The sequence below is a fragment of the Nomascus leucogenys genome, chromosome 3, assembly GCF_006542625.1.
Source record: "Nomascus leucogenys isolate Asia chromosome 3, Asia_NLE_v1, whole genome shotgun sequence".
In the NCBI taxonomy this organism is placed as follows: Eukaryota; Metazoa; Chordata; class Mammalia; order Primates; family Hylobatidae; genus Nomascus; species Nomascus leucogenys.
Genome location: NC_044383.1, coordinates 8,730,008 through 8,756,255, shown reverse-complemented (window position 1 = coordinate 8,756,255; position 26,248 = coordinate 8,730,008). Strand labels below are relative to the sequence as shown.

Here is a 26,248-nt window from a genome sequence, read left to right as displayed (position 1 = left end):
CGGGCGCAGTGGCTCACACTTGTAATCTCAACACTTTGAGAGGCCAAGGCAGGCAGATCACCTGAGGTCATGAGTTCAAGGCCAGCCTGACCAACATGCTGAAATCCTGTCTCTACTAAAAAAATACAAAGAAAATTAGCTGGGTGTGGTGGTGTATGCCTGTAGTCCCAGCTATTCGGGAGGCTGAGAAAGGAGAATTGCTTGAACTCAGGAGGCCAAGGTTGCAGTGAGCCAGGATGGTGCCACTGCACTCCAGCCTGGGCAACAGAAAAAGCCTCCGTCTCAAAAAATAACAAATAAAAAATCACTCTGGCTGCCCTGTGGTAAAAGAACATCAGAGCAGCATGAGTGGAAATGGAAGGGCAAAATCAAAGGCTACTGTAGTAGTTTAAACAAGAAATAATGGTGGTTCGGACTTCACAGGGAGCAATTGAGATAACAAGAAATGATCATATTCTTGATATATTTTGAAGATAAAACTGGCCAGAAGCAGTGGCTCATACCTGTAATCCTAGCACTTTGGAAAGCAGAGGCAGGCAGATTGCTTGAGGCCAGGAATTCAAGACTAGCCTGGGCAACATGGCAAAACCCCATCTCTACAAAAAAAATTAGGTGTGGTGAAGCAGGCCTATAGTCCCAGCTACTCTGGAGGCTTTGGTGGAAGAATGACTTGAGCCCAGGAGATTGAGGCTGCAATGAGCTGTAATAACACCACTGCACTCCAGCCTGGGCTACAGGGCAAGACACTGTCTCCACAAAAAAAAAAAAAAAAAAAAAAAAAATATATATATATATATATATATATATATATTCATATATATATATATATATGAAAATATATATATATATATATGAATATATATATATATATATATATGAATATATATGTATAAATAAAACTAACAGAACTGGATATAGGACTTTAAGGAAAAAGAATAATCAAGGATGACTCCTTGGGTTTTGGGTAAATGCAACAGGGTAAATGGGAGTGTTATTAGTAGAGATGGGAAGGACTGGGGAAATCAGGTCTGAGGAGGAAACCAAGAGTTTCATTTTGGACTAATTAAGTTGAGAGACTATGAGCTTTCCAAATGGAAGTTTTGAATAGGCAGATTTTATAGGCATCCCTCAGAGATATCGCAAGTTCTGTTTCAGACCAACACAACAAAGCAAACATCACAATGAAGCAAGTCACACAAAATTTTTGGTTTCCCAGTGCATATAAAAGTTATGTTTACACTGTATCATAGTCTACTAAGTGTGCAAGAGCACTATGTCTTTTAAAAAATGGGTGCCTTGCCGGGCATGGTGGCTCGCACCTGTAATCCCAGCACTTTGGGAGGCCAAGGCGGGTGGATCACCTGAGGTCAGGAGTTTAAGACTAGCCTGACCAACACGGTGAAACCTCATCTCTACTAAAAATACAAAAATTAGCCAGGCATGGTGGCGCACGCCTATAATCCCAGCTACTCGGAGGATGAGGCAGGAGAATCGCTTGAAACCAGGAGGCAGAAGTTGTGGTGAGCCGAGATCATGCCATTGCACTCCAGCCGGGGCAACAAGAGCGAAACTCCATCTCAAAAAAAAAAAAAAAAAAAAAAAAAAAAAAATGGGTGCCTTAAAAAATACTTTATTGTAGGCCGGGAGTGGTGGCTCATGCCTGTAATCCCAACACTTTGGGAGGCCAAGGTGGACGGATCATCTGAGGTCAAGAGTTCGATACCAGCCTGGCCAACATGATGAAATCCCGTCTCTACTAAAAAAATACAAAAATGGCTGGGCATGGTAGCTCACACCTGTAATCCCAGCACTTTGGGGTGCCGAGGCGGGTGGATCACAAGGTCAGGAGTTCAAGACCAGCCTGGCCAATATGATGAAACCCCATCTCTACTAAAAATACAAAAATTAGCTGGGTGTGGTGGTGCATGCCTGTAGTCCCAGCTACTCGGGAGGCTGAGGCAGGAGAATCACTTGAACGCAGGAGGCAGAGGTTGCAGTGAGCCGAGATCGCACCACTGCACTCCAGCCTGGGTGACAGAGCAAGACTCCCATCCCCCACAAAAAATACTTTATTGTTAAAAAACACTAACAAGCCATCATCGAAACCATGAGTAAGTCATAATCTTTTCTCTGGCTGGAAAAGATTATCTCATCTTGCCTCGATGAGGATGCCTGCTGACTGATCAAGGTAGTGGTTGCTGAAGGCTGGAGTGGCTGTGACAATTTCTTAAAATAAGACAGTAATAAAGTTTGCCGTTATCGACGGATTCTTCCTTTTATGAAAGATTTCTCTGGAGCACATGATATTGTTTGATAGCATTTTACACACAGTAGAACTTCCTTCGACACTGGAGGCAATGCTCTCAAACCTTGCTACTGCTTTATGTTTATGGAATATTCGAAATCCTTTTTCAACAATGTTCACAGTAGATTCCATCTCAAAAAACCACTTTCTTTGGTCGTCCACCATAAGAAGCAACTCCTTATCTGATCAAGTTTTATCATGAGACTGTAGCAACTCAGTTACACCTTCAGGCTCCACTTCTAATTCTAGTTTGCTACTACTACTATATTTGCGGTTAATTCCTCCACTGAAATCTTGAACCCCTCCAAGTCATCCATTAGGGTTGGAATCAGCTTCTTCCAAACTCCTGCTAATGTTGATATTCTGACCTCCCATGAATTATAAATTATGTTCTTCACGACATGTAGAATGGTGAATCATTTCCAGAAGGTTTTCTTTTTTTGAGACAGAATCTTGCTCTGTCACCCAGGCTGGAGTGCAGCGGCTAGATCTCAGCTCACTGCAAGCTCCACCTCCCAGGTTCACACCATTCTCCTGCCTCAGCCTCCCAAGTAGCTGAGACTACAGGCGCCTGCCACCACACCCAGCTAATTTTTTGTATTTTTAGTAGAGATAGGGTTTCACCATGTTAGCCAGGATGGTCTTGATCTCCTGACCTTGTGATCCGCCCACCTCGGCCTCCCAAGGTGCTAGGATTACAGGTGTGAGCCACCGCGCCCGGCCCATTTCCAGAAGGTTTTCAATTTACTTTGCCCAGATGCATCAGAGGAATCACCATCTATGATGTCTATAGCCTTATGAAATGCATTTCTTAAATAACACATTTAAGACTGGAAAGTTGAAATTACTCCTTGATCCATCACGGGCTACAGAACAGATCCTGTGTTAACAGGCATAAAAACAAGATTAATCGGCTGGGCATGGTGGCTCACGCCTGTAATCCCAGCACTTTGGCAGGCCAAGGCAGGCGGATCACTAGGTCAGGAGATCTAGACCATTCTGGCTAACACAGTGAAACCCCGTCTCTACTAAAAATACAAAAAATTAGCCGGGTCTGGTGGCAGGCACCTGTAGTCCCAGCTACTTGGGAGGCTGAGGCAAGAGAATAGCATGAACCTGGGAGGTGAAGCTGAGATCGAGTCACTACACTCCAGCCTGGGTGATAGAACAAGACTCCATCTCAAAAATAAACAAGACTAATCTTCTTATACATCTCCATCAGAGCTCTTGGGTGAATTCATGCATTGTCAATGAACAGTAATACTTTGAGTCTTTTTGTTTTGGGGCAGTAGGTCTCAAAAATGGGCTTAAAATATTCAGTAAACCATACTGTAAACAGATGTGCCGTTATCCAGGCTTTGTTGTTCCATTTATAGAGCTCATGCAAAGAAGATCTAGCATAATTCTTACAGGCCCTAGTAGAGACGGTTTCAGCATGTCCGCCAGGCTGGTCTTAAACTCCTGGCCTCAGGTGATCCTCCCACCTTGGCCTCCAAAAGTGCTGGGATTACAGGCGTGAGCCACCGTGCCCAGCCAAGATGGCTTCTGTTCTTAAATCTCATGAACTAACTACTGCTAGCTTCAAACTTTTCTTCTGCAGCTTCTTCACCTCTCTCAGCCTTCACAGAATTGAAAAGAGTCAAGGCCTCGCTCTGGATTAGGCTTTGGCTTGAGAGAATGCTATGGCTGGTTTGATCTTCTATCTGGAGCACTAAAACTTTCTCCATATCAGCAATAAGGCTGTTTGACTTTCTCATCATTCATGTGTTCACTGGAATACCACTTTTAATTTCCTTAAAGAAATTTTGTTTTGCATTCACAACTTGACTAAATTTTGTCACAAGAGGCCTAGCTTTTGGCCTATGGCGGATTTCAACATGCCTTCCTCACTAAGCTTAATCATTTCTAGCTTTTGATTTAAAGTGAGAGATGTGTGACTCTACCTTTCAGCTGAACACTTACAGGCCACTGTGTTGAGGTGGGGGTTGTTCATTTTTTATCCTTGTTTTTTTCTTTTTGTTTTTTGAGACGCAGTCTCCCTCTGTCACGCAGGCTGGAGTGCAGTGGCACGATCTTAGCCCACTGCAACCTCCACCTTCCAGGTTCAGGTGATCCTCCTGCCTCTGTTTTTTTTTTTTTTAACAGTCTCCCTCTGTTGTCTAGGCTGGAGTGTAGGTGGGACTACAGGTGCCCACCACCACACCTGGCTATCTTTTGTACTTTTGGTGGAGATATGATTTCACCATGTTGGCCAGGCTAGTCCCAAACGCCTGACCTCAAAGTGATCTGCCCACCTCAGCCTCCTAAAGTGTTGGGATTACAGGCGTTAGCCACTGCACCTGTCCCACTGTAAGGTTTTTAATTGGCCTAATTTCAATATTGCTGTGTCCCAAGAAAGAAGGAGGCTTGAGGGGGAGGGAGGGAGATAGGAGACCAGCCAGTAGGTAGAGCAGACAGAACATACATTTATCAATTAACCATCTTACGTGGGCACAGTTCATGGCACGCCAAAACAATTACAACAGTAATATCAAAGATCAATGATCATGAATCACCATAACAGATAAAATAATAATGAAAAACTCTGAAATATTACAATTACCAAAATGTGACACACAGACACAAAGTGAGAACATGCTGTTGAAAAAATGGTGTCAACAGATGGGACTCAACAGGCTTGCCACAAACCTTTGATTTGTCAAAAAACATACCATTTGGGAAGCCAAAAAAAACAGGGCATGCCTGTCTATAACTCTAGAGCTCAGAAAAGAGGCTTGGGCTAGAAATATAAATTTAGGAATCATCATCTCACAGATCATAGCACACAAAAATAAACTAAATGATTTTTGGTGACATACTACTTGATGCATTTAAAACCTTTTGATCTGCGCAGGACGCAGTGGCTCACGCCTGTAATCCCAGCACTTTGGGAGGCCGAAGCGGGCAGATCACAAGGTGAGAAGATCGAGACCATCCTGGCTAACACGGTGAAACCCCATCTCTACTAAAAATACAAAAAATTAGCTGGGCGTGGCTGCAGGCGCCTGTAGTCCCAGCTACTTGGGAGGCTGAGACAGGAGAATGGCATGAACCCGGGAGGCGGAGCTTGCGGTAAGCCGAGAGGGCGCCACTGCACTCCAGCCTGGGCAACTGAGCAAGACTCAGTCTCAAAACAAAACAAACAAAAAAAACCCTTTGATCTGGTTAATCCATAGTTAAGTATTATGTGGAGCAGTAGTGTATGAACAAACATACAGAAGAAAAAATAATTTCCCCAAACCAACTAGATTAAATTTTTAATATGGCTATTTAAAAATGTTTCAATTTGTATTATTTATGATTGATCCCTAATTTATGTGAGTTTAAAACTTGTCAATTAATATGCTCTAGAAACATTTAACCTCCATTGTAAATATTATAGTAATATAAATAATAGTTACCTTTAACTTAATGTTAGATAAACCTTCTTTTTCTATAATACTTCCAGAAAGCTGAATTGCAGAAGGAGAGTAATCAATTCCAGTAATATTAGAGAAACCAAATTTTGCCTAGAGAGAAATAATTTCATACTTTAGTATAAAATTTTAATATAATGTTTTGTTTATGAATTATAATATTCCTTTAGGACTAGGGTTATCTTATTTTTGTTGTAGAGAAAATGACATATAATCCAATAATTCATAATGCTTAAATTTTATTGTAGACTCTAAATAAAAACTGAAAGTGTATATACTATGACAATGCCTTTGTTTTCATAATATTTTATCTCTTTTTCAAAAGGAAATTCATGTTCTCAAAAATAATGAAAATATATGTATAAGCCCTCAGGCAAAAAAAGGTAACATTAACTTTTGATGCTGATAATTTCCAATTCACACATAAATTTGTCATATATTTTACTTAACCCAATTAAATTATATTAACAAAATCAATGCAAATGTAATAAGCTATCAATTTTTAAATTTTCCCTTCAGTGTAATTACACATTATGCAATTCTCCACCCGCCATGTGATTTTTAACCACCCTACACTTGTATACTACTTTTACATCTTTAAAAATATTTCATACATCCCATTAGATCTTTACATAAAACCTGTGAGGTAGGGTGGGCAGGTATCAGTATCCCCAAGAAGTTTCTTTAACTCACTGGACTTGAGAGTTAACCCATCTAGGCTGTGTAGTGTCTGTGGCAAAAGTATGGAAGCTTCTGGTCTTTACACACCCCCTAACAACACTAAACATTTTTAGACCAATGAGACTAAAAATAATTTCAAAGGAAACATGAAAAACAAAGTAAGTTACAAAGTACAGTATAGCCTGAAATTCCCTTCCTGCTCTTCACCATTTACTAAATGGTTACTTCCTTTAAAACTCAACCTACTGCCACATCAAATCCATGAAGACCTACCAAGTCTTTTTAACCCTAAGTAACTGATTCCTAATCTAAACTCAAGGAACAAGTATACCAATTACTTTCTACAGGTAGATTGCTCCCTTTATTTTTGTTTTTAATCTAAAGGTCTCTTTTTTGATGCCAACATTCTACCCTTTTAGTTGTATCCCTCCTTATTCCTTGAGATTCTCTCCCCATTTCCCTTAACTGCTTCTCTGGGAGACCTAGAACCCAGGATGAGTCTATTAACTGATTCTTACTGGTTCCTTCTTCTTTTATTTTTTTTTTTGAGACAGAGTCTCGCTCTGTCGACCAGGCTGGAGTGCAGTGGCACGATCTCGGCTCACTGAAAGCTCTGCCTCCCGAGTTCATGCCATTTTCCCGCCTCAGCCTCCCAAGTAGCTGGGACTATAGGCACCCGCCGCCATGCCCAGCTAATTTTGTTTTTGTATTTTTAGTAGAGATGGGGTTTCACCATGTTAGCCAGGATGGTCTTGATCTCCTGACCTCGTGATCCGCCTGCCTCGGCCTACCGGTTCCTTCTTCTCCCATGCCTGTTTATTCTTCTAGTACAACTTATAAAAATCACAAATAGATTTTTTAGGTTTCTAGAGGTATCACTCACGGCCTCAAACTATCTCCAATGTCTTTCACATTCAATTTCTGGCACCCAAAAATGAGCAGACATTCAAGGAAACAACCAAACCCAAGGAGAGAAATTGACTTTAGAAACAGACCCGACAGGAGACCCAAATAAATGAATTATCAGAAAAAGGTTTCAAGACAACTGACAGAAATGACAATGACAAGTGGGAGAATTCTAGCAGAGAACTGAAAACTACAACAGAGAAACAAACAGGGCCAGACACGGTGGCTCACGCCTATAATCCTAGCACTTTGGGAGGCGGAGGCAGGCAGACCACCTGAGGTCAGGAGTTCAAGATCAGCTTGGCCAAGACGGTGAAACCCCATCTCTACTAAAAACACAAAGATTAGCCAGGCTAATTTTGTAGTGGCAAGCGCCTATAATCCCAGCTACTCAGGAGGCTGAGGCAGGAGAATCGCTTGAACCCGGGAGGTGGAGTTTGCAGTGAGCTGAGATCACGCCACTGCACTCCAGCCTAGGCAACAGAACAAGACTCTTGTCTCAAAAAATAAATAAAAATAAATAAATAAATAAATAAATAACATAATTGAAAAATACAGTAATTAGGAAATTCAAGGGTGGGCTTGATAGCAGACTAGACACAGCAAAAAATAAAAAAAAAATCAGCAAAGAACAGTCAGAAGAAAATATCCCTGTTATACACAGAATGACAAAAGAATGGAAAATTAAAAACAGGAAAGAATATCAAAGACATAATATGGGCCAGGCATGGTGGCTCACGCTTGTAATCCTATCACTTTGGGAAACCAAGGCAAGTGGATCACCTGAGGTCAGGAGTTTCAGACCAGCCTGGCCAACATGGTGAAACCCGTCTTTACTAAAAATACAAAAATTAGCCAGGCATGGTGGTGGGCACCTGGAATTCCAGCTACTCAGGAGGATGAAGCAGGAGAATCGCTTGAACCTAGGAGGTGGAGGTTATAGTGAGCCAAGATCGCGCCATTGCACTCCAGCCTGGGCTACAAGAGCGAAACTCTGGCTCAAAAAAAAAAAAAAAGACAGACTATAGCACAGAAAATAAGATGTAACACATACACACACACGGTCATGTGTCATCATGGAGTGTACTTACAAAAACCTAAATGGTAGAGCCTACTGCACACTTAGGCTACATGGTATGGCTTATTACTCCTAGGCTACACACCTGTACAGCATTTTACTGTACCGAATACTGCAGGCAACTGTAGCACGATGGTATCTGTGTACCTAAAGATTTTTTTTTTTTTTTGAGACAGGGTCTCACTCTTGTAACTCAGGCTGGAGTGCAGTAGCACAATCATGGCTTACTGCAGCCTAGCCCCCTGGCTCAAACAATCCTCCCACCCCAGCCTCTCAAGTAGCTGGATAGGCTCATGCCACCACCATGCCTGGTTAATTTTTGTTTTTTTGTTTTTTTTTTTGTTTTTTTTTTGTAGAGACAGGGTTTCGCCAGGTTGCCCAAGCTGGTCTTCAACTCCTGAGCTCAAGTTATCCACCTGCCTTGGCCTCCCAAAGTGCTGGGATTACAGGCACGAGCCACTGTGCCCAGCCCTAAAGATATCTATACATAGAAAAGGTAAAAATACAGTATTATAATCTTATAGGACCACCATTGTATATGTGGTACATTTCAACTGAAACATTATTATGTAGTGTATGACTATATATACATACACGCACACACAACCCTCTACATCCACAGGGGTTCGAGACCAGCCTGGCCAACATGGTGAAACCCCGTCTCTACTAAAAATACAAAAATTAGCCAGGTGTGGTGGCACATGCCTGTAATCCCAGCTACTCGGGAGACTGAAGCAGGAGAATCACTTGAACCCCGGAAGCAGAGGTTGCAGTGAGCAGAGATGGCGCATGGCACTCCAGCCTGGGTGACGGCGCAAGACTCCGTCCCAAAAAAAAGAAAAAAGAAAAACAGAAACAGCTCAAAAACATCCAGGGAGTAGGGATGCGGGATATAAGGCGACAGATTACCTTTAAAAGGACAACAATAAGGCTTATAGCTAACAATAAGTGATAAAGAATGGAAGCCAGAAGACAGTAAAAGAAAAATAGTAACCTAAAATGATATAGCAAAAACATCCATCAAAAATGTAGGAAAAGTAACCATCAAAAATGTAGCTGATCAATGAAAAAGTAGTAAGTATAAGAAATGGTCTTCAGGCCGGGCGCGGTGGCTCACGCTTGTAATCCCAGCACTTTGGGAGGCCGAGGCGGGCGGATCACGAGGTCAAGAGATTGAGACCATGGTGAAACCCCGTCTCTACTAAAAATACAAAAAAAATTAGCCAGGCGTGGTGGCGGGCACCTGTAGTCCCAGCTACTCGGAGAGGCTGAGGCAGGAGAATGGCGTGAACCCGGGAGGCGGAGCTTGCAGTGAGCCGAGATTGCGCCACTGCACTCCAGCCTGGGCAACAGAGCAAGACTCCGTCTCAAAAAAAAAAAAAGAAATGGTCTTCAATGGCTGTTAATATAACAAAAAGATGAATGTTCTACACCAAATGTTCTACGTCACATATGCAAATATACACCAACACCTAGTAAGTTTACTTGCCAAAAAAAAAAAATCTAATAAAAATCTCTCGACCCCGGGTCAGCAATCTTTTTTTTTTTTTTTATGGAAACAGGGTTTCCTTCTGTCACCTAGACTGGAATGCAACAGCGTGATCACAGCTCACTGCAGCCGCAACCTCCCCAGGCTCAAGCGATTCTCCCACCTCAGCCTCCTGAGTAACTGGAATTACAAGGACACACCACCACACCTGGCTATTTTTCTGTGTCTTTAGTAGACACAGGGTTTCACCATGTTGCCCAGGCTGGTCTCAAACTCTTGAGCTCAAGCAAACCTTCCACCTTGGCCTCCCAAAGTGCTGGGATTACAGGTACGAGCCACCATGCCCAGCCAGCAACTGTTTTCTATAAAGAAAGAGAATAGTCAGGCGTGGTGGCTCTCGCCTGTAATCCCAGCACTCTTAGAGGCCAAGGTGGGTGGATCACGAGGTCAGGAGATCGAGACCATCCTGGCTAACACAGTGAAGCCCAGTCTCTACTAAAAAATACAAAAAATTAGCTGGGCATGGTGGCGGGCACGTGTAGTCCCAGCTACTCGGGAAGCTGAGGCAAGAGAATGGCATAAACCCAGGAGGCAGAGCTTGCAATGAGCCGAGATCACACCACTGCACTCCAGCACTCCAGCCTGGGTGACAGAGCAAGACTCCGTCTCAAAAAACAAAAAGAAACAGAACAAATATTTTAGGCTTTGCCAGCCATACAGTCTGTTACAACCAGTCAACTCTACCAATGCAGCACTTAAGCTGCCATAGACAATAAGCAAATGAATAAATGTGGCTGTATTCCAACAAATATTTATAAAAACAAAGGAAGTCCAGATTTGACCCATAGACTGTGGTTTGCTGACCCTTAATTTAGGTCTAATTTCCAACCTACAGACAACACAAGGGACAGAAACCATGTTAAATGCTATAGAGATGTAATTAGAAAATTCACATTGTGAAAAACCATTCGGACAAATGAACTACCTTCTACAAAAAATAAATCGTAATGGTAAATAAAGAAATCATGCAGTAAAAAATTAAGACATATCAACCAATTGCAATGTGTGGACTTAATAGCAAAATGAAGGTGCCAGAGAAAAAAATCAGTGAATCTGAAGACAGATCAATTGAAATATAACATTTGGCCGACAAAGACAAAAATGACTTTTAAAAAATTGAACAGAGATTCAGGGACCTGTGGAGCAATAGAAAAATTGACATTTCATGTGTATAGACTCCCAAAAGGAAAGGAGAAAGACAGTAATACAGAAAAAAATAGAAAAAACAAAAGCTAGAAATATCGCAAATCTGGCAAAAGACATAAAGCTTACAGATGCAAAAAGTTCAGTGAACACCAAATAGGATAAGCCAAAGAAATCCAGGCCGCAGCACACATCATAAGCAAACTGCAAAAAACAAAAGACAAAGAAAAAAATGTTAAAAGCATCCAGAAAAATGATGCATTCACAGGAAAACAACAATTCAAATGACTGCAGATTCCTCATGAGAAAACATGGAAGTCAAAAACAAGTGACGTAACTTTTTTTTTTTGAGATGGAGTCTTGCTCTGCCGCCAAGCTGGAATGCAGTGGCGCGATCTTGGCTCACTGCAACCCTTGCCTCCTGGGTTCAAGCTATTCCCCTGCCTCAGCCTCCTGAGTAGCTGGGACTACAAGGGCATGCCACCAGGCCCGGATAATTTTTTGTATTTTAGTAGAGATGGGGTCCCACCATGTTGGCCAGGATGGTCTCGATCTCCCGACCTCGTGATCTGCCCACCTCAGCCTCCCAAAGTGCTGGGATCACAGGTGTGAGCCACCGTGCCCGGCCCATAACATTTTTAAAGTACTGAAAGAAACAGCTAGCTCAGAATTCTATATTCAGGCCGGCTGTGGTGGCTCACGCCTGTTATCCCAGCACTTTTGAAGGCTGAGGCAGGCAGATCATCCGAGGTCAGGATTTCGAGACCAGCCCAGCCAACATGGTGAAACCCCATCTCTACTAAAAACACAAAAAGTAGCCGGGCGTGGTGGTGGACACCTATAATCCCAGCTACTCGGGAGGCTGAGGCAGAAGAATCGCTTGAATACAGAAGGCAAAGGTTGCAGTGAGCTGAGATTGTGAGATTGTGCCACTGCACTCCAGCCTGGGTGACAGAGTGAGACTGTGTCTCAAAAAAAAAAAAAAAAAAAAGGATTCTATATTCAGCCAAAAAAAAAAAAAAACAAACAAACACTCCTTAGGAATGAAGGTGAAATAAAGCTATTCTCAGGTAAACGAAAACAAAAAAAATTTGTTGCAAGAAAACCCTCTCTAAAATAATTTCCAAGAAGAATTTCTTAGACAGAAAGAAAAAAAAAGCTCAGAAGATCCAGAATACAAAGGTGAAATAAATATCTAGGTGAATATAATTAAATATTCTTCTCCTAGTGTATTCCTTAAAATGTTTGAAAAAGATCATAATATTATCTAATGGAATTTTCAACATAAAGGTAATAGTAAAGACAACTACAACCTAAAGGTGAAAGATCAAGAACCCAACATGATAAGGTTTTCACATTCCACTTATAGTGGTAAAATACTGATTCCAAGGAGATTTTGACAACTATATATATTGTAATCTACACAGGAACCACTAGAAAAGCCATACGAAAAGGCGCAGTCAACTGCTTAAAGCAACCACTAAAACAGCCATATGCAAAGAGATATATATTCAAGAAGATACACATAAATTAAAATGAAATACTAACAAATGTTTGAATAAACCAACACCAGCAGGAAAGGAAAAAGAGAAGAATAAAAAACAGGTAAGGCCAGGCACAGTGGCTCAAGCCTGTAATCCCAGCACAAAGGGAGGCTGAAGCGGGCAGATCACCTGAGGTCAAGAGTTCAAGACCAGCCTGGACAACAGGGCAAAACCCCATCTGTACTAAAAATACAAAAAGTAGCCGTGTGTGGTGGCGGGTACCTGTAATCCCAGCTACTCAGGGAGGCTGAGGCAGGAGAATCGCTTGAACCCAGGAGGTGGAGGTTTCAGTGAGCCGAGATCCCTCCATTGCACTCCAGCCTGGGCAACATGAGTGAAACTCTGTCTCAAAAAAAAAAAAAAAAAAAAGAAAAACAGAGGTAAAAAAGGGAAAACAATAAAATATAGACCTAAATCCAAACATATCAATAATCACATTGAACATAAATGTTCTAAATACACCAGTTAAAGGTTAGAGATTGTTAGAATAGATAAAAATAAGTACCAACTATATGCTGGCTACAAGAAATTCACTTCAAATATAATAGTAAGGTAAGTTAAAAGTAGAAGGATGGAAAACGATATAACGTGTAGAAACTAAACAAAAAGGGGCTGAACATCATGTCCACTCGGATGGCTATAATTTAAAAGACAGATAATAAAAAGTATTGGTGAGAATGTAGGGAAAAAACTTTTTTTCTTTTTTGAGACAGTCTGACTCTGCCTCCCAGGCTGGAGTGCAGTGGGGCCATCTCGGCTCACTGCAACCTCCACCTCCCAGGTTCAAGCAATTCTCCCACCTCAGCCCCCTGAGTAGCTGTGACTACTCAGGCACACACCACCACGTCTGGCTAATTTTTGTATCTTTTGGTAGGGACAGGGTTTCACCATGATGGCCAGGCTGGTCTCAAACTGCTGACCTCAAGTGATCCACCAGCCTTGGCCTCCCAAAGTGCTGGGACTGCAGGCATAAGCCACTGTGCCCAGCCAAGAATATGGAGGAATTTAAACTTTCATGTATTGCTGATGGAAATTTAAAATGGTGCAGCCACTGTGGAAAACAGTCTAGCAGCTCCTTAAAAGGTTAAACTTACCGAGTATGCTTAACTGGCGTATGACCCAACAATTTCACTCCTAATACCCAAGAGAAGTGAAAACATATGTACACACAAAAACTTACACATGAATTTTCCTTTTTTGTTTTTGGAGATAAGGTCTCACTCTGTCACCCAGGCTGGAGTGCAGTGGCATAATTATGGCTCACTGCAGCCTCGACCTCCTCAGGCTCAGGTGATCCTCCCACTTCAGCCTCCCAAGTAGCTGGGACTACAGGTGCACTCGCCACCAACCAAACCTGGCTAAATTATTTTATTTATTTATTTTTTGGAGACAGAGTTTCACTCTAGTTGCCCAGGCTGGAGTGCAATGGCACAATCTCGGCTCACCGCAAACTCCGCCTCCCAGGTTCAAGTGATTCTCCTGCTTCAGCCTCCCTTGTAGCTGGGATTACAGGCATGCACCACCACGCCCAACTAATTTTATATTTTTAGTAGAGACAAGGTTTCTCCATGTTGGTCAGGCTGGTCTTAAACTCCTGACCTCAGGTGATCCGCCCACCTCGGCCTCCCAAAATGCTGGGATTACAGGTGTAAGCCACCACACCTGGCGATACATACATTTTTCAAGTTCACATGAAAAATTCCCCAAGACACACTATATCTTGGGTCTTAAAACAAACCTTAACAAATTTAAAAGGATTGAAATCATACAAATCATATAAGGCATGTTATCTGACTATAACTGAATTAGACTATAAATCTGTACCAGAAACATAACAGAAAAATCCCAAAAACATGGAAATTAAACATATTTCTAAATAACTCATGGATAAAAGAAAAAAATTAGAAAAATTAGAAAATATTTTGGACTGAATAAAAATACAACAAATCAACAATTTAAAAAAAATTTAGGTGAGGTGTAGAACAATTTTTTAAAATATAATATATCAAAATTTGGGGGATGCAGCAGTGCTTACTGATAAATTCATAGCATTCATAGTGTTAAATAATTTCATTAGAAAAGTCTCAAATCAATAACCTAAGCTTCCACCTTAAGAAAGTAAAAAACGGAGGCCAGGCGTGGTGGCTCATGCCTGTAATCCCAGCACTTTGGGAGGCTGAGGTGGGTGGATCACGAGGTCAGGAGATCGAGACCATCCTGGCTAACACAGTGAAACCCTGTCTCTACTAAAAATACAAAAAAATTAGCCGGGCGTGGTGGCAGGCGCCTGTAGTCCCAGCTACTCAGGAGGCTAAGGCAGGAGAATGGTGTGAACCCTGGGGGGCGGAGCCTGCAGTGAGCCAAGATCACACCACTGCACTCCAGCCTGGGCGACAGCGAGACTCCATCTCAAAAAAAAAAAAGAAAGTAAAAAAAGGAACAAAGTAAAATCAGGAAGAAAAAAAAATAGAACTCAATGAAATTAAAAACATAAAAATAGGCAGGGCAGGGTAGCTCACACCTGTAATCCCAGAACTTTGGGAGGCCAAGATGGGTGGATCACCTGAGGTCAGGAGTTCGAGACCAGCCTGGACAACATGGTGAAACACTGTCTCTACTAAAAATACAAAAATTAGCGGGGCATGGTGACACACACCAATAATCTCAGCTACTCAGGAGGCTGAGGCAGGAGAATTCCTTGAACTCCAAAGGCAGAGGTTGAAGTGAACCAAGATCACACCACTGCACTACAGCCTGGAAGACAGAGCAAGATTCCATCTTTAAAAAAAAGGTCTAAATGTAAAAGGTAGGCTGGGCGCGGTGGCTCACCCCTGTACTCCCAGCACTTTGGGAAGCCGGGGGGCGGGGGGCAGATCATGAGATCAGGCGTTTTAGACCATCCTGGCCAACATGGTGAAAGCCCATCTCTACTAAAAATACAAAAATTAGCTGGGCGTGGTGGTGCACGCCTGTAGTCCCAGCTACTCGGGAGGCTGAGGCAGAAGAATCGCTTGAAACCAGGAGGCAGAGGTTGCAGCGAGCCAAGATCATGCCACTGCACTCCAGCCTGGTGACAGAGCAAGACTCCGTCTCAAAAAGAAAAGAATGTAAAAGGTAAAATGTTAAAACTTTAAACAAAAACACAGGAGAAGTTCTAAGTGACCCTGGGTTAGGCAGAGTCCTTTAATATGACAACAAAAGCATGATCCAAAAAAGGAAAAAATTAATTGGACTTCATCAAAATTAAGAACTGCTCTTCAGAAGATACTGTTAAGTGAATGAAAAGATAAGCCAAAGAATAGAAGAAAACATCTGCAAATCTTGTACCTGGTGAAGAACTTATATCCAGAATACGTTAAAAATTGTCAAAACTTAATAAGTAAACAATCCAACTTAAAAATGGGCAAAAGATCTGAACAGACATTTTACTAAAGAAGATATACAGGCCGGGCGTGGTGGCTCACACTTGTAATCCCAGCACTTTGGGAGGCCAAGCTGGGTAGATCACCTGAGGTCAGGAGTTCGAGGCCAGCCTAGCCAACATGGTGAAACCCTATGTCTACTAAAAATACAAAAAAATTAGCCGGACGTGCTGGCACACACCTGTAATCCCAGCTACTCAGGAGGCTGAGGCAGGAGAATCACTTGAACCCTGCAGGTGGAGGTTGCAGTGAGCCGAGATCATGCCACTGCACTCCAGCCTGGGCAACAGAGCAAGACTCTGTCTCAAAAAAAAAAAAAAGATACACAAGTGGCAAACAAGCACACAAAAAGGTGCTCAACATCATTACTCATTAGAGAAATGCAAATTAAAACCGTAAGAAGCTACTACAGTTAATATCAAAAACAGCCTACTATATGATGATAGAAGTGACAGCAGTGGTCACCTTTAGAAGGGAAGGAGTGGGAGGGGCCATAAGGAAGCTCCTATGGTACTAGAAATGTCTTATTTTTTGGTCAGGTTGGTGAATAACACAAGGGGTTCATTTTGTATCACTTATGCTCACCTTTCTACATAAACTACACTTCAATTAAGAAGTTCAGGGCCGGGCGTGGTGGCTCACACCTGTAATCCCAGCACTTTGGGAGGCCAAGACGAGCAGATCACAAGGTCAGGAGATCAAGACCATCCTGGCTAACACGGTGAAACCCCGTCTCTACTGAAAATACAAAAACTTAGCCGGGTGTGGTGGTGGGCGCCTGTAGTCCCAGCTACTCGGGAGGCTGAGGCAGGAAAATGGCGTGAATCCGGGAGGCGGAGCTTGCAGTGAGCTGACATCGCCCCACTGCACTCCAGCCTGGGGGACAGAGTGAGACTCTGTCTCAACAAAAAAAAAAAAAAAAAAAAAGAAGTTCAGGCCAGGCAGAGTGGCTCACACCTGTAATCCCAGCACTCTGGGAGGCTGAGGCAGGCAGATGGATTACCTGAGGTCAGGAGTTTGAGAACAGCTGGCCAACATGGCAGAACCCCATCTCTACTAAAAATACAAAAATTAGCCAGGCATGGTGTACGCCTGTAATCCTAGCTACTGAGGAGGCCAAGGCAGGAAAATCGCTTGAACCCAGGAGGCAGAGGTTGCAGTGAGCTGAGATGGCACCAATGCACTCCAGCCTGGGTGACAGAGCAAGACTCTGTCTCAAAAAAAAAAAAAAAAAAAAAGAAAAGAAAAGAAAAGGAAAAGAAAAATTCACCTCAAAAAAGAAAAACACTTCCCAAAAACGACCCCTTATCTATGTGGTTTCACCAGTGAACTCTAACAAACACTTAAGGAAGAAGTAACACCGTTTTTTTTTTTTTTTGAGACGGAGTCTCGCTCTGTCACCCAGGCTGGAGTACAGTGGCACAATCTCGGCTCACTCAGCTCACTGCAAGCTCTGTCTCCGGCTTCACGTCATTCTCCTGCCGCAGCCTCCCAAGTAGCTGGGACTACAGGCACCTGTCAACACTTCCAGCTAATTTTTTGTATTTTTAGTAGACAGGGTTTCACTGTGTTAGCCAGGATGGTCTCGATCTCCTGACCTCATGATCTGCCCACCTCGGCCCCCCAAAGTGCTGGGATTACAGGCATGAGCCACCGCGCCCAGCCAGTAACACCATTCTTTTTTTTTTTTTTTTTTTTATTAGAGACGGAGTTTCACTGTGTTAGCCAGGATGATCTCGATCTCCTGACCTCGTGATCCGCCCGCCTCGGCCTCCCAAAGTGCTGGGATTACAGGCGTGAGCTACCGCGCCCGGCCACCAACACCATTCTTAAAATTTCAAAAAATAGAATTTCAACTAATAATACCAGCATAACCTGAAACCAGAACTTGACAATAGCATCACAAGAAAATTACAGGACAATCCCCAGCAGGAGAGAGCTGCAAAAATCCTAAACAAAATATTAAACTGAATCTAGTGGCATATATAAGTTTGGTTTATTCCAGAAATGCAGTTAACATTTGAAAATGGGCCAATGTAATTCATCAACATTAACAGACTATAAGAGAAAAATCACTTTATTATCTTGATAACAGGAAAAACATTTGACAAACAACAAGATTCATAAGAAACACACACACAGCCAGGTGTGGTGTTGGGTGCCTGTAATCCCACCTACTTGGGAAGCCGAGGCAGGAGAATTGCTTGAGCCCAAGTGTTCAAGGCTGCAGGGAGTTATGCTCACACCACTGCACTCCAGCCTGGGAAAAAGAGCGAGGCTCCGTCTCTAAAATTTAAAAAAAAAAAAAAAAAAAAAAAAAAAAAAAAAAGACAGAAACCAGCCAGGTGTTGGAGGCTCACACCTGTAATCCTAGCACTTTGGGAGGCTAAGGCAGGCAGATCACCTGAGCTCAGGAGTTTGAGACCAGCCTAGGTAACATGACGAAATCCCATCTCAACTAAAAATACAAAAAATTAGCTGGATGTGGTGGCGCCCACTTGTAATCCCAGCTACTGGGGAGGCTAAGACACGAGAATCACTTGAACCTGGGAGGCAGAGCTTGCAGTGAGCCAAAACTGTACCACTGCACTCCAGCCTGGGTGACAGAGTGAGAGTCCGTTTCAAAAAAAAAAAAAAGAAACACACATACACACATACACATACACACACACACACACACACACACACACACACACACACACCCTCTTAGCAAAGCAGGAATAGCTTCCTTAATCTGATATGGAGTTATCTACAAAACAAATAGCTAACATCACACCTAAGACTGAAATACTGAAAGCATTTTCTGAAAAGGGAAAAGAAGACAAGGATGCCTTCTGTCACCACTTCTTTTCAACATTCTACTGGAGGTCCTAGACAGTGTAATAAGAGGAAAAGTTATAAAGGATTGGGAAGGAAAAAATAAAATTGCCACTATTCACAGTGTACATAATTATACGTGAAGAAAGCCTAAAATAATCTACAAACTGACCAGGCACGGTGGCTCACACCTGTAATCCTAGCACTCTGGGAGGCCAGGGCGGGTGGATCACTTGAGGTCAGGAGTTCAAGACCAGCCTGGCCAATATGGTAAAACCCTGTCTCTACTAAAAGTACAAAAAAATTACCCGGACATGGTGGCATGCGCCTATGGTCCCAGCTACTTGGGAGGCTAAGAGGCAGGAGAATTGATTGAACCCAGGAGGCAGAGGCTGCAGTGAGCTGAGATCGCACCACTGCACTCTAGCCTGGGCTACAGAGTGAAACTCCATCTCAAAAAAAACAAAAAGAAAGAAAAAGAAAAGAAAAGAATCTACAAGCTATTAATCTCAAAGGATAAATCATTAGCCTCTACCAGTAAACTATTAAAACCTAAAAGAACCTATATAGGTAAAGAAAGAATCAATGAAACTGATATAATTGTACAAAGGAGTTTTTTTTTTTTTGAAACCTCTCACTCTCGCCCAGGCTGATCTCGGCTCACAGCAAACTCCACCTCCCGGGTTCACACCATTCTCCTGCCTCAGCCTCCTGAGTAGCGGGGACTATAGGCGCCCGCCACCACTCCCGGCTAATTTTTTCTATTTTTAGTAGAGACGGGGTTTCACCGTGTTAGCCAGGATGGTCTCAATCTCCTGACCTTGTGATCCACCTGCCTTGGCCTCCCAAAGTGCTGGGATTACAGGCATGAGCCACAGCGCCCGGCCACAAAGGAATCTTATATGGCAATAAAAATGAACTACATAGTGAGGCATAATGGCGTGCGTCTGTAATCCCAGCTACTCATGAGGCTGAGGCACGAGAGCCACTTGAACCCAGGTGGTGAAGATTGCAGTGAGCCGAGATCGTGCCACTGCACTCCAGCCTGGGTGTCAGAGCCAAGACTCCATCTCAAAAAAAAAAAAAAAAAAAAAAAAAAAGGCTGAAAGACACCAGGAATAGCTCATCTTAAAGAGTTTCATTTATACCTTCAAAAACAGGCAAATTAATCTGATGTTAAAACTCATCTTTTGTTCATGATTGGTAGATAGTGGTTACTTTTAAAAAGGAAGGAGGGCCAGCCTGGGCAACATAGTGAGTCCTTGTCTCTACAAAACATGAAAAAATGAGGCGACAGGATCGCTTGAGCCTGAGAGGTTGAGGCTACAATGTGCCATGATCGCACCAGTGCACTCCTACCTGGGTGACAAAGCCTGAAAAAAAAAAAAAGAAGAAAGGAGTAATAATTGGTAGGGAGTTCAAGGGGAATTTCTAGAGTTCTTTAATATTTTACATCTTGACCAGGTGATTGTTATGTGGATGTATTCACTTTCTGATAATTCATTTAGCTGTACACTTCTGATTTGTGCACTTTAATGTACACGTACTATATCTCAATGTTTCAGAAAGGGTTATTTCAAGTTCTTCTAATCATATTCCACTACTAAAAACATTTTAACAATTCCCCATAGCCTAAATGCAAAATCGAAGGTCTTAAGCATGGCAAAGCATAATATGGTTCCCATCTTTAACTTAATCCTCATGTCTGTCCATCCCCATGTATACTTTGTATTTCAATTTATCAAATTATTTACAGGCCCAGAACATAAAATACTGCTTCAGCCTTCATGCCTTTAGATAATATTTCCATTAGTTGAAATCTTCTCCCTCTTTACACTCCACTAGGTCACCATACTGTCCCTGAAATTTCCACCCAACTTGGATATTTACTCCTCCAAGATGCTTCCCTATCCCTCCACTCCAAAATTAATCACCCTCTTTTCTATATTCAGTGTATTACTGCATGCATCAAGTGATAGCACAACTGTCCATATGTCAGTCCATACTCTATTGTAATGTAAACAATTCAAGCACAAAGTCTAAATTTTCCTGTTGCCAATGCCAAACATGAGGCTTGGCATGTGGTGGTTATTTAACAAATTTTCACTCTTATGTTTATTTCTGTACTAATTAAGACTGTAAAACTATCTAGGATGAAGCCTAAGTCTTATAATTCCTCCATAGCACACAGCATAGCAAGAGCACACCACAGGCACTCTACAGTGATGGTTTAGCTAGCAGTGGAATGTTTACCAATACACAGTTCCATGGATAAAATGCGCTTTTCAAACCATATGCTTACCTAAGATAAGATACGTATGTCCTACTGGAATTGCAAAAGGTCATCTTTATATATATATATAAATACATTTCCAGAGTTTTGAGCTACAAGAAACCAATAGCAATCACCTAGTCACAACCCTTAGGAAAGAACAGAAGCCTAGAAAAATTAAGTGGCTTATTCAAGGTTAAGGCTATAGCCAAAAGGATCAACACTAGGACTCAGATTGCCTAGGTTCTCTCACAATCCATGCAGCCTCCCTTTTGTACTATGTGACTTCTCCAAGTGTGACTGCTTTACTATTTTATATTTAGATGGTTAATATCCTCAACTGCAGGGCCTTTAAAATTTTTCCTTTTAAAATTTGTCTCTAACAAACAAATACTAAAAGTACCAACAAGTTCAACCAGGAAAACACCATTTCCAGTTCCAATATCAAGCACTGAAGCATCCAGTGGAATCTTGTGTTTCTGCATCCACCTTATTAGTCGATTCATACTCTCTTCTCCAAACCTGTTAGAGAGAATCAGTCAAATAACTGAGGGATACAGAGCAAAAGTCACCACTATATTCCATTTAAGCTATTTATACCATATGCTCAAACTCTTACTTGAAAGTGAAAACATCTGTGACTGCTTAAGCTTTGTCTCTACTGTAATTTAGGAGAAACCATCTCCAGGAATACAACAGAATAGACAAGGTCAGTATGTTATTTACTAACATTTCTCTGTATCAGCATTAACACTTGTATGTGTTGGTGGCTCAGAATTTCATTGTTTATTGACAAAGGACAACTATAGGGTGAAATGCTGTCATCAAACGTAAATGTGAGATATTAAAAGAGGGCTCACCCCCATTCTCCCAACACTTTGGAAGGCCACGGTGGGAGGACTGCTTGAGGCCAGGAGTTCGAGACCAGCCTGGGTAACACAGTGAGACCCTGTCTCCACAAAAAAGAAAATTTGCTGGGCATGGTGGCATGCAACTATAGTCCCAGCTACCCAGGAGGCTGTGGCGGGAGGATCACTTGGGCCCAGGAGGTCCAGGTTGTAATGAGTTACGATGATCATGCCACTGTACTCCAGCCTGGATGACAGAATGATACCCCACCTCTCTTAAAAAAAAAAAAAAAAGTTAAAAAAAAATAATAATAAAAGAAGAGACATACTTTAAATCTACCCACTAAAGCCAGACTTAATCCAGGGTTCCCAGGATTTTTAGGCTTTCTTTGGGTATAAGCACTTGAATATATGCATTTTTTTTTTTTTTTGAGATGGAGTCTCACTCTGTCACCCAGGATGGAGTGCAGTGGCACGATCTCGGCTCACTGCAAGCTCCGCCTCCCAGATTCACGCCATTCTCCTGCCTCAGCCTCCCCAGTAGCTGGGACTACAGGCGCCCGCCACCACGCTTGGCTAATATTTTGTATTTTCAGTAGAGACGGGGGTCTCACCGTGTTTGCCAGGATGGTCTCGATCTCCTGACCTCGTGATCTGCCTGCCTCGGCCTCCCAAAGTGCTGGGATTACAGGCATAAGCCACCGCGCCCGGCAAATATATACGTATTTTTTTAAACACACACACATATACATACAATCTTCTTGATTATAACTTGATTCTTTTCCTAACTCACCAGATTTCACCTGTATCTCCATATTCTCGGAAAGTTTGCAGTTCTCTCTCATAGACAGCATCCCAACTATGTAAACAATGAAATGCAAAGCAAGACTCTTGAATTAAACTGTATTATGAATTAAATGTATGTTTCTAACACATTACAGAGCTATTTATGACAGAAGTTTAAACATCGCTAGTGTTATTAATAAATACACATAGTTCAATCTTTTAACATCCTTGAGTTAAAAGAAGGAAATACATGGGCAAGCAGAATACGTTTATACTGTACATGTAAAGCATTTAGGACAATATCTGATGCACAACAGTAAGTTTTAGCCTAAAAAACACAGAGACATTTGTTCACGTATCCGTAAGTCCCTGACCCAAGTTCAAAATTTGATGAAACAACCACATCTGGTCTCAAGTGTGCAGGCACACAGTCTCTTTCCTGTGCTATTTGTCTCTGCCTATTCCAGTCTTCTAGCCCTCCGTTTAAATTTTCTCTGGACGCTTTTCTTTTTTTGAGACGGAGTCACGCTCTGTCGCCAGGCTGGAGCGCAGTGGCGTGATCTCGGCCCACTGCAAACTCCGCCTCCCGGGTTCAAGCGATTCTCCTGCCTCAGCCTCCCGAGTAGCTGGGACTACAGGTGTGCGCCACCACACCCCTCTAATTTTTGTATTTTTAGTAGAGACCGGGTTTCACCATGTTGGTCAGGCTGGTCTCGATCTCCTGACCTTGTGATCCGCCCGCCTCGGCCTCCCAAAGGGCTGGGATTACAGGCGTGAGCCACCACGCACCCGGCCCTCTGAATCCTTTTCATTTGCCATCTCTTTTCCTACAATGATTCTCTAGAATCCCTGCTCCCTCTCATCCCGCCAATTTACCTCTCCCCAACTGTTCCCTGCAATCATTCATCCACCCACCTTGATTCATTTAATAATTCCTGAGCGTCTGTTTTAGGTCAGATCGCTTTCTCTCACCCCAAAATCCCCCACTATCTCCCCGCTCCCGCCTCGGGTCATCCGCTATTCCCACCCCACTTCCAGCTCCCACATCCCTCCCCTCCTACTCAGCCTTTTCGGCTCCCAGGCCCAGCACTTCTCCCTCGGTCTCTCACTCTCGCCGACCAGCCCTATTCTCCAGCCTCGCCCTCTCCCCCTTTCCCCCAAGCCTGGCCCTCAGGTTCGAGACTCCCAAAAGGCCTCCCAGGAGCAAAGCCTGTCCCGCACCCACAAGCCCCTTGGGCTCCAATCCCTTGAAAAGTCGGTTAACTGCGCAGGGCGACCCCTAGGAATTCCACTCTTCGAAATCCCCGTGAGCCCCCGCCAGGTGGCCCTGCTCCCGTCACGCCCCCGAGGGTCTCCCTGTCCCTGAGCCCCGGGTCTCCACCCCGCCGTCCCCTTCTCGGGGCCCAGGCGGGGCGGCACGGCTCATCCTCCCCTGCCCAGCGTCACACTCACTGCTCGCGGGTCCCCAGCGCCGACGGGACGAAACCGTCCTCCCCGGCACTGCCCTTGTCCGACCGCGCCGCCACCGCAGCGCTACCGCCGCCGTCAGCGACCGAGCTCATTTCGCTCCACGTCCTGGACGGCCGTTGGGGCCGCCATAGAGACGGGGCACAGGCAGAGCGGACGAGCGGCCGGCGCCTCTAGGCGGCGGGAGGCCGCCCTCTCGACTGCTCCAGTCCCCGCGCTGGGGCTGGGATGCGGTCGCGACGCCCTCCGCGCTGCCCCCGGCTCCCTGCGCCGGCGCGGACCATGCGCTCTACCCACAGCGTTAGTGGCATCCCCTTCGTCGAGGTCCAAGAGCGGCTGTATTTGGGGACTGCTATTTGTGAGGGACCATTAGAGGTATTGCATTTTGGAAAACGGCTAGCTTCCGCACCGTGGACACCTAAAGCCGACGCCGCTCTACCCAAACGCAGAAATCACTTCACCTCTCCACCGAGTGCGCCCGTCTGCGAAGCGGGTGAGAGCGTCCATCCAGTTATTTGGCTCCTTGGCGAGAGGCCAACTTCGTTTCTGGCTAAGATTCTGACTTGAAAACTGCGTTCTGGCCTCTTGTGACTTGATGTCACCGGTAGACGTGGAAATTTATCTCCAGGGAAAGGAATGCCCTGAAACTCTCCACAATACGCCAAACACGGGGATCAGTGTGCTGTGAAAGAAAGACTGCTAAGTGAGAGGATGCCCGGATAAACCTAGCTCTGCCTCGACCCAGGCACCTGGCCTTGCTTAAGTTTTGTTTTGTTTTGTTTTGTTTTGTTTTGTTTTTTGAGACGAAGTTTCGCTCTTGTCGCCCAGGTTGGAGTGCAATGCAATGGCGCGATCTCGGCTCACCGCAACCTCCGCCTCCCGGGTTCAAGCGATTCTCCTGCCTCAACTTCCCGAGTAGCTGGATTACAGGCGTGCGCCACCACGCCAGGCTAATTTTGTATTTTTTTTTTTTTGACGGAGTCTCGCTCTGTCGCCCAGGCTGGAGTGCAGTGGCTCCATCTCGGCTCGCTGCATGCTCCGCCTCCTGGGCTCACGCCATTCTCCTGCCTCAGCCTCCAGAGTAGCTGGGACTACAGGCGCCCGCCACCACGCCCGGAGAATTTTTTGTATTTTTTTTTAGTGGAGACGGGGTTTCACCGTGTTAGCCAGGATGGTCTCGATCTCCTGACCTCGTGATCCACCCGCCTCGACCTCCCAAAGTGCTGGGATTACAGGCGTGAGCCACCTCGCCCGGCCTAATTTTGTATTTTTAGTAGAGATGGGGTTTCTTCATGTTGGTCAGGCTGGTCTCGAAGTCCCGACCTCAAGTGATCCGCCCGCCTCGGCCTCCCAAAGTGCAGGGATTACAGGCGGGAGCCACCGCGCCTGGCCTCTTGTCTAAGTCTTAACCTCTGTGTGTTTCCTCCCTGTACCATGTCAGAACTGGACGGTGACTTTGTTCCACAAGACTGCTCCCAACCCGCGAACCGGAGATTGCATCTGCCTCTGGGTCTGACTGCCATTGGTAGATCTGCAGTATAATACAAGAGATCTTACGGGCCAAAGTCTGGGGTATTTTCTGTAGTAGCTATGAAATACTGCTGGCCCTATGTCCTAGGCAAGGCCCTCAAAGGCCCCTAGCGAGACTGCCTTCCAACCAAAAGGAATTGTTTGCTAGGCCACGTTTCTGTTGTCTTGGCAGACAGAAGCCCAGTAACAGGTCCCTAAAGATAAAATAGCATCAGAAAACCTTCCTAGGATCGGATGCTCATCTCTGCTATACATAGTGTTCTGAGATCTTCAGGCAGCCACTAGTGATAGGGTAAGATAAAAGGCAAATGGGAGGCCGGACACGGCGGCTCACGCCTGTAATCCCAGCACTTTGGGAGGCCAAGGCAGGCAGATCACGAGGTCAGGACATAGAGACCATCCTCGCCGACATGGTGAAACCCTCTCTACTAAAATACAAAAAATT

General features: G+C 43.9%; 1 protein-coding gene across 8 annotated transcripts in view; it reads right to left on the bottom strand.

Moving 5' to 3' along the window:
* EEF1AKMT2 (EEF1A lysine methyltransferase 2) overlaps positions 1–24,475 on the bottom strand; it is a 34,713-nt gene extending 10,238 nt beyond the window's left edge. For 2 of the 8 annotated variants that reach the window (XR_004028491.1, XM_030805776.1), the window contains exons 1-6: positions 24,259–24,414; positions 22,814–22,879; positions 21,576–21,694; positions 20,260–20,273; positions 11,247–11,321; positions 5,746–5,853 (exon numbers count right to left, since the gene is read on the bottom strand). Coding sequence is in view for 5 of the 8 variants with exons in the window: in XM_030805776.1 (XP_030661636.1) it covers positions 5,746–5,853; positions 11,247–11,321; positions 20,260–20,273; positions 21,576–21,694; positions 22,814–22,879; positions 24,259–24,368 (492 nt within the window). In the remaining 3 variants the exon portion in view is untranslated. Of the gene's footprint in view, positions 1–5,745; positions 5,854–11,246; positions 11,322–20,259; positions 20,274–21,575; positions 21,695–22,813; positions 22,880–24,258 lie in introns of all 8 variants that reach the window. The other 6 variants (XR_001115456.2, XM_012505762.2, XM_030805793.1 and 3 more) reach the window with 5 other exon arrangements.
* Between the last annotated feature and the right edge of the window lie 1,773 nt (positions 24,476–26,248).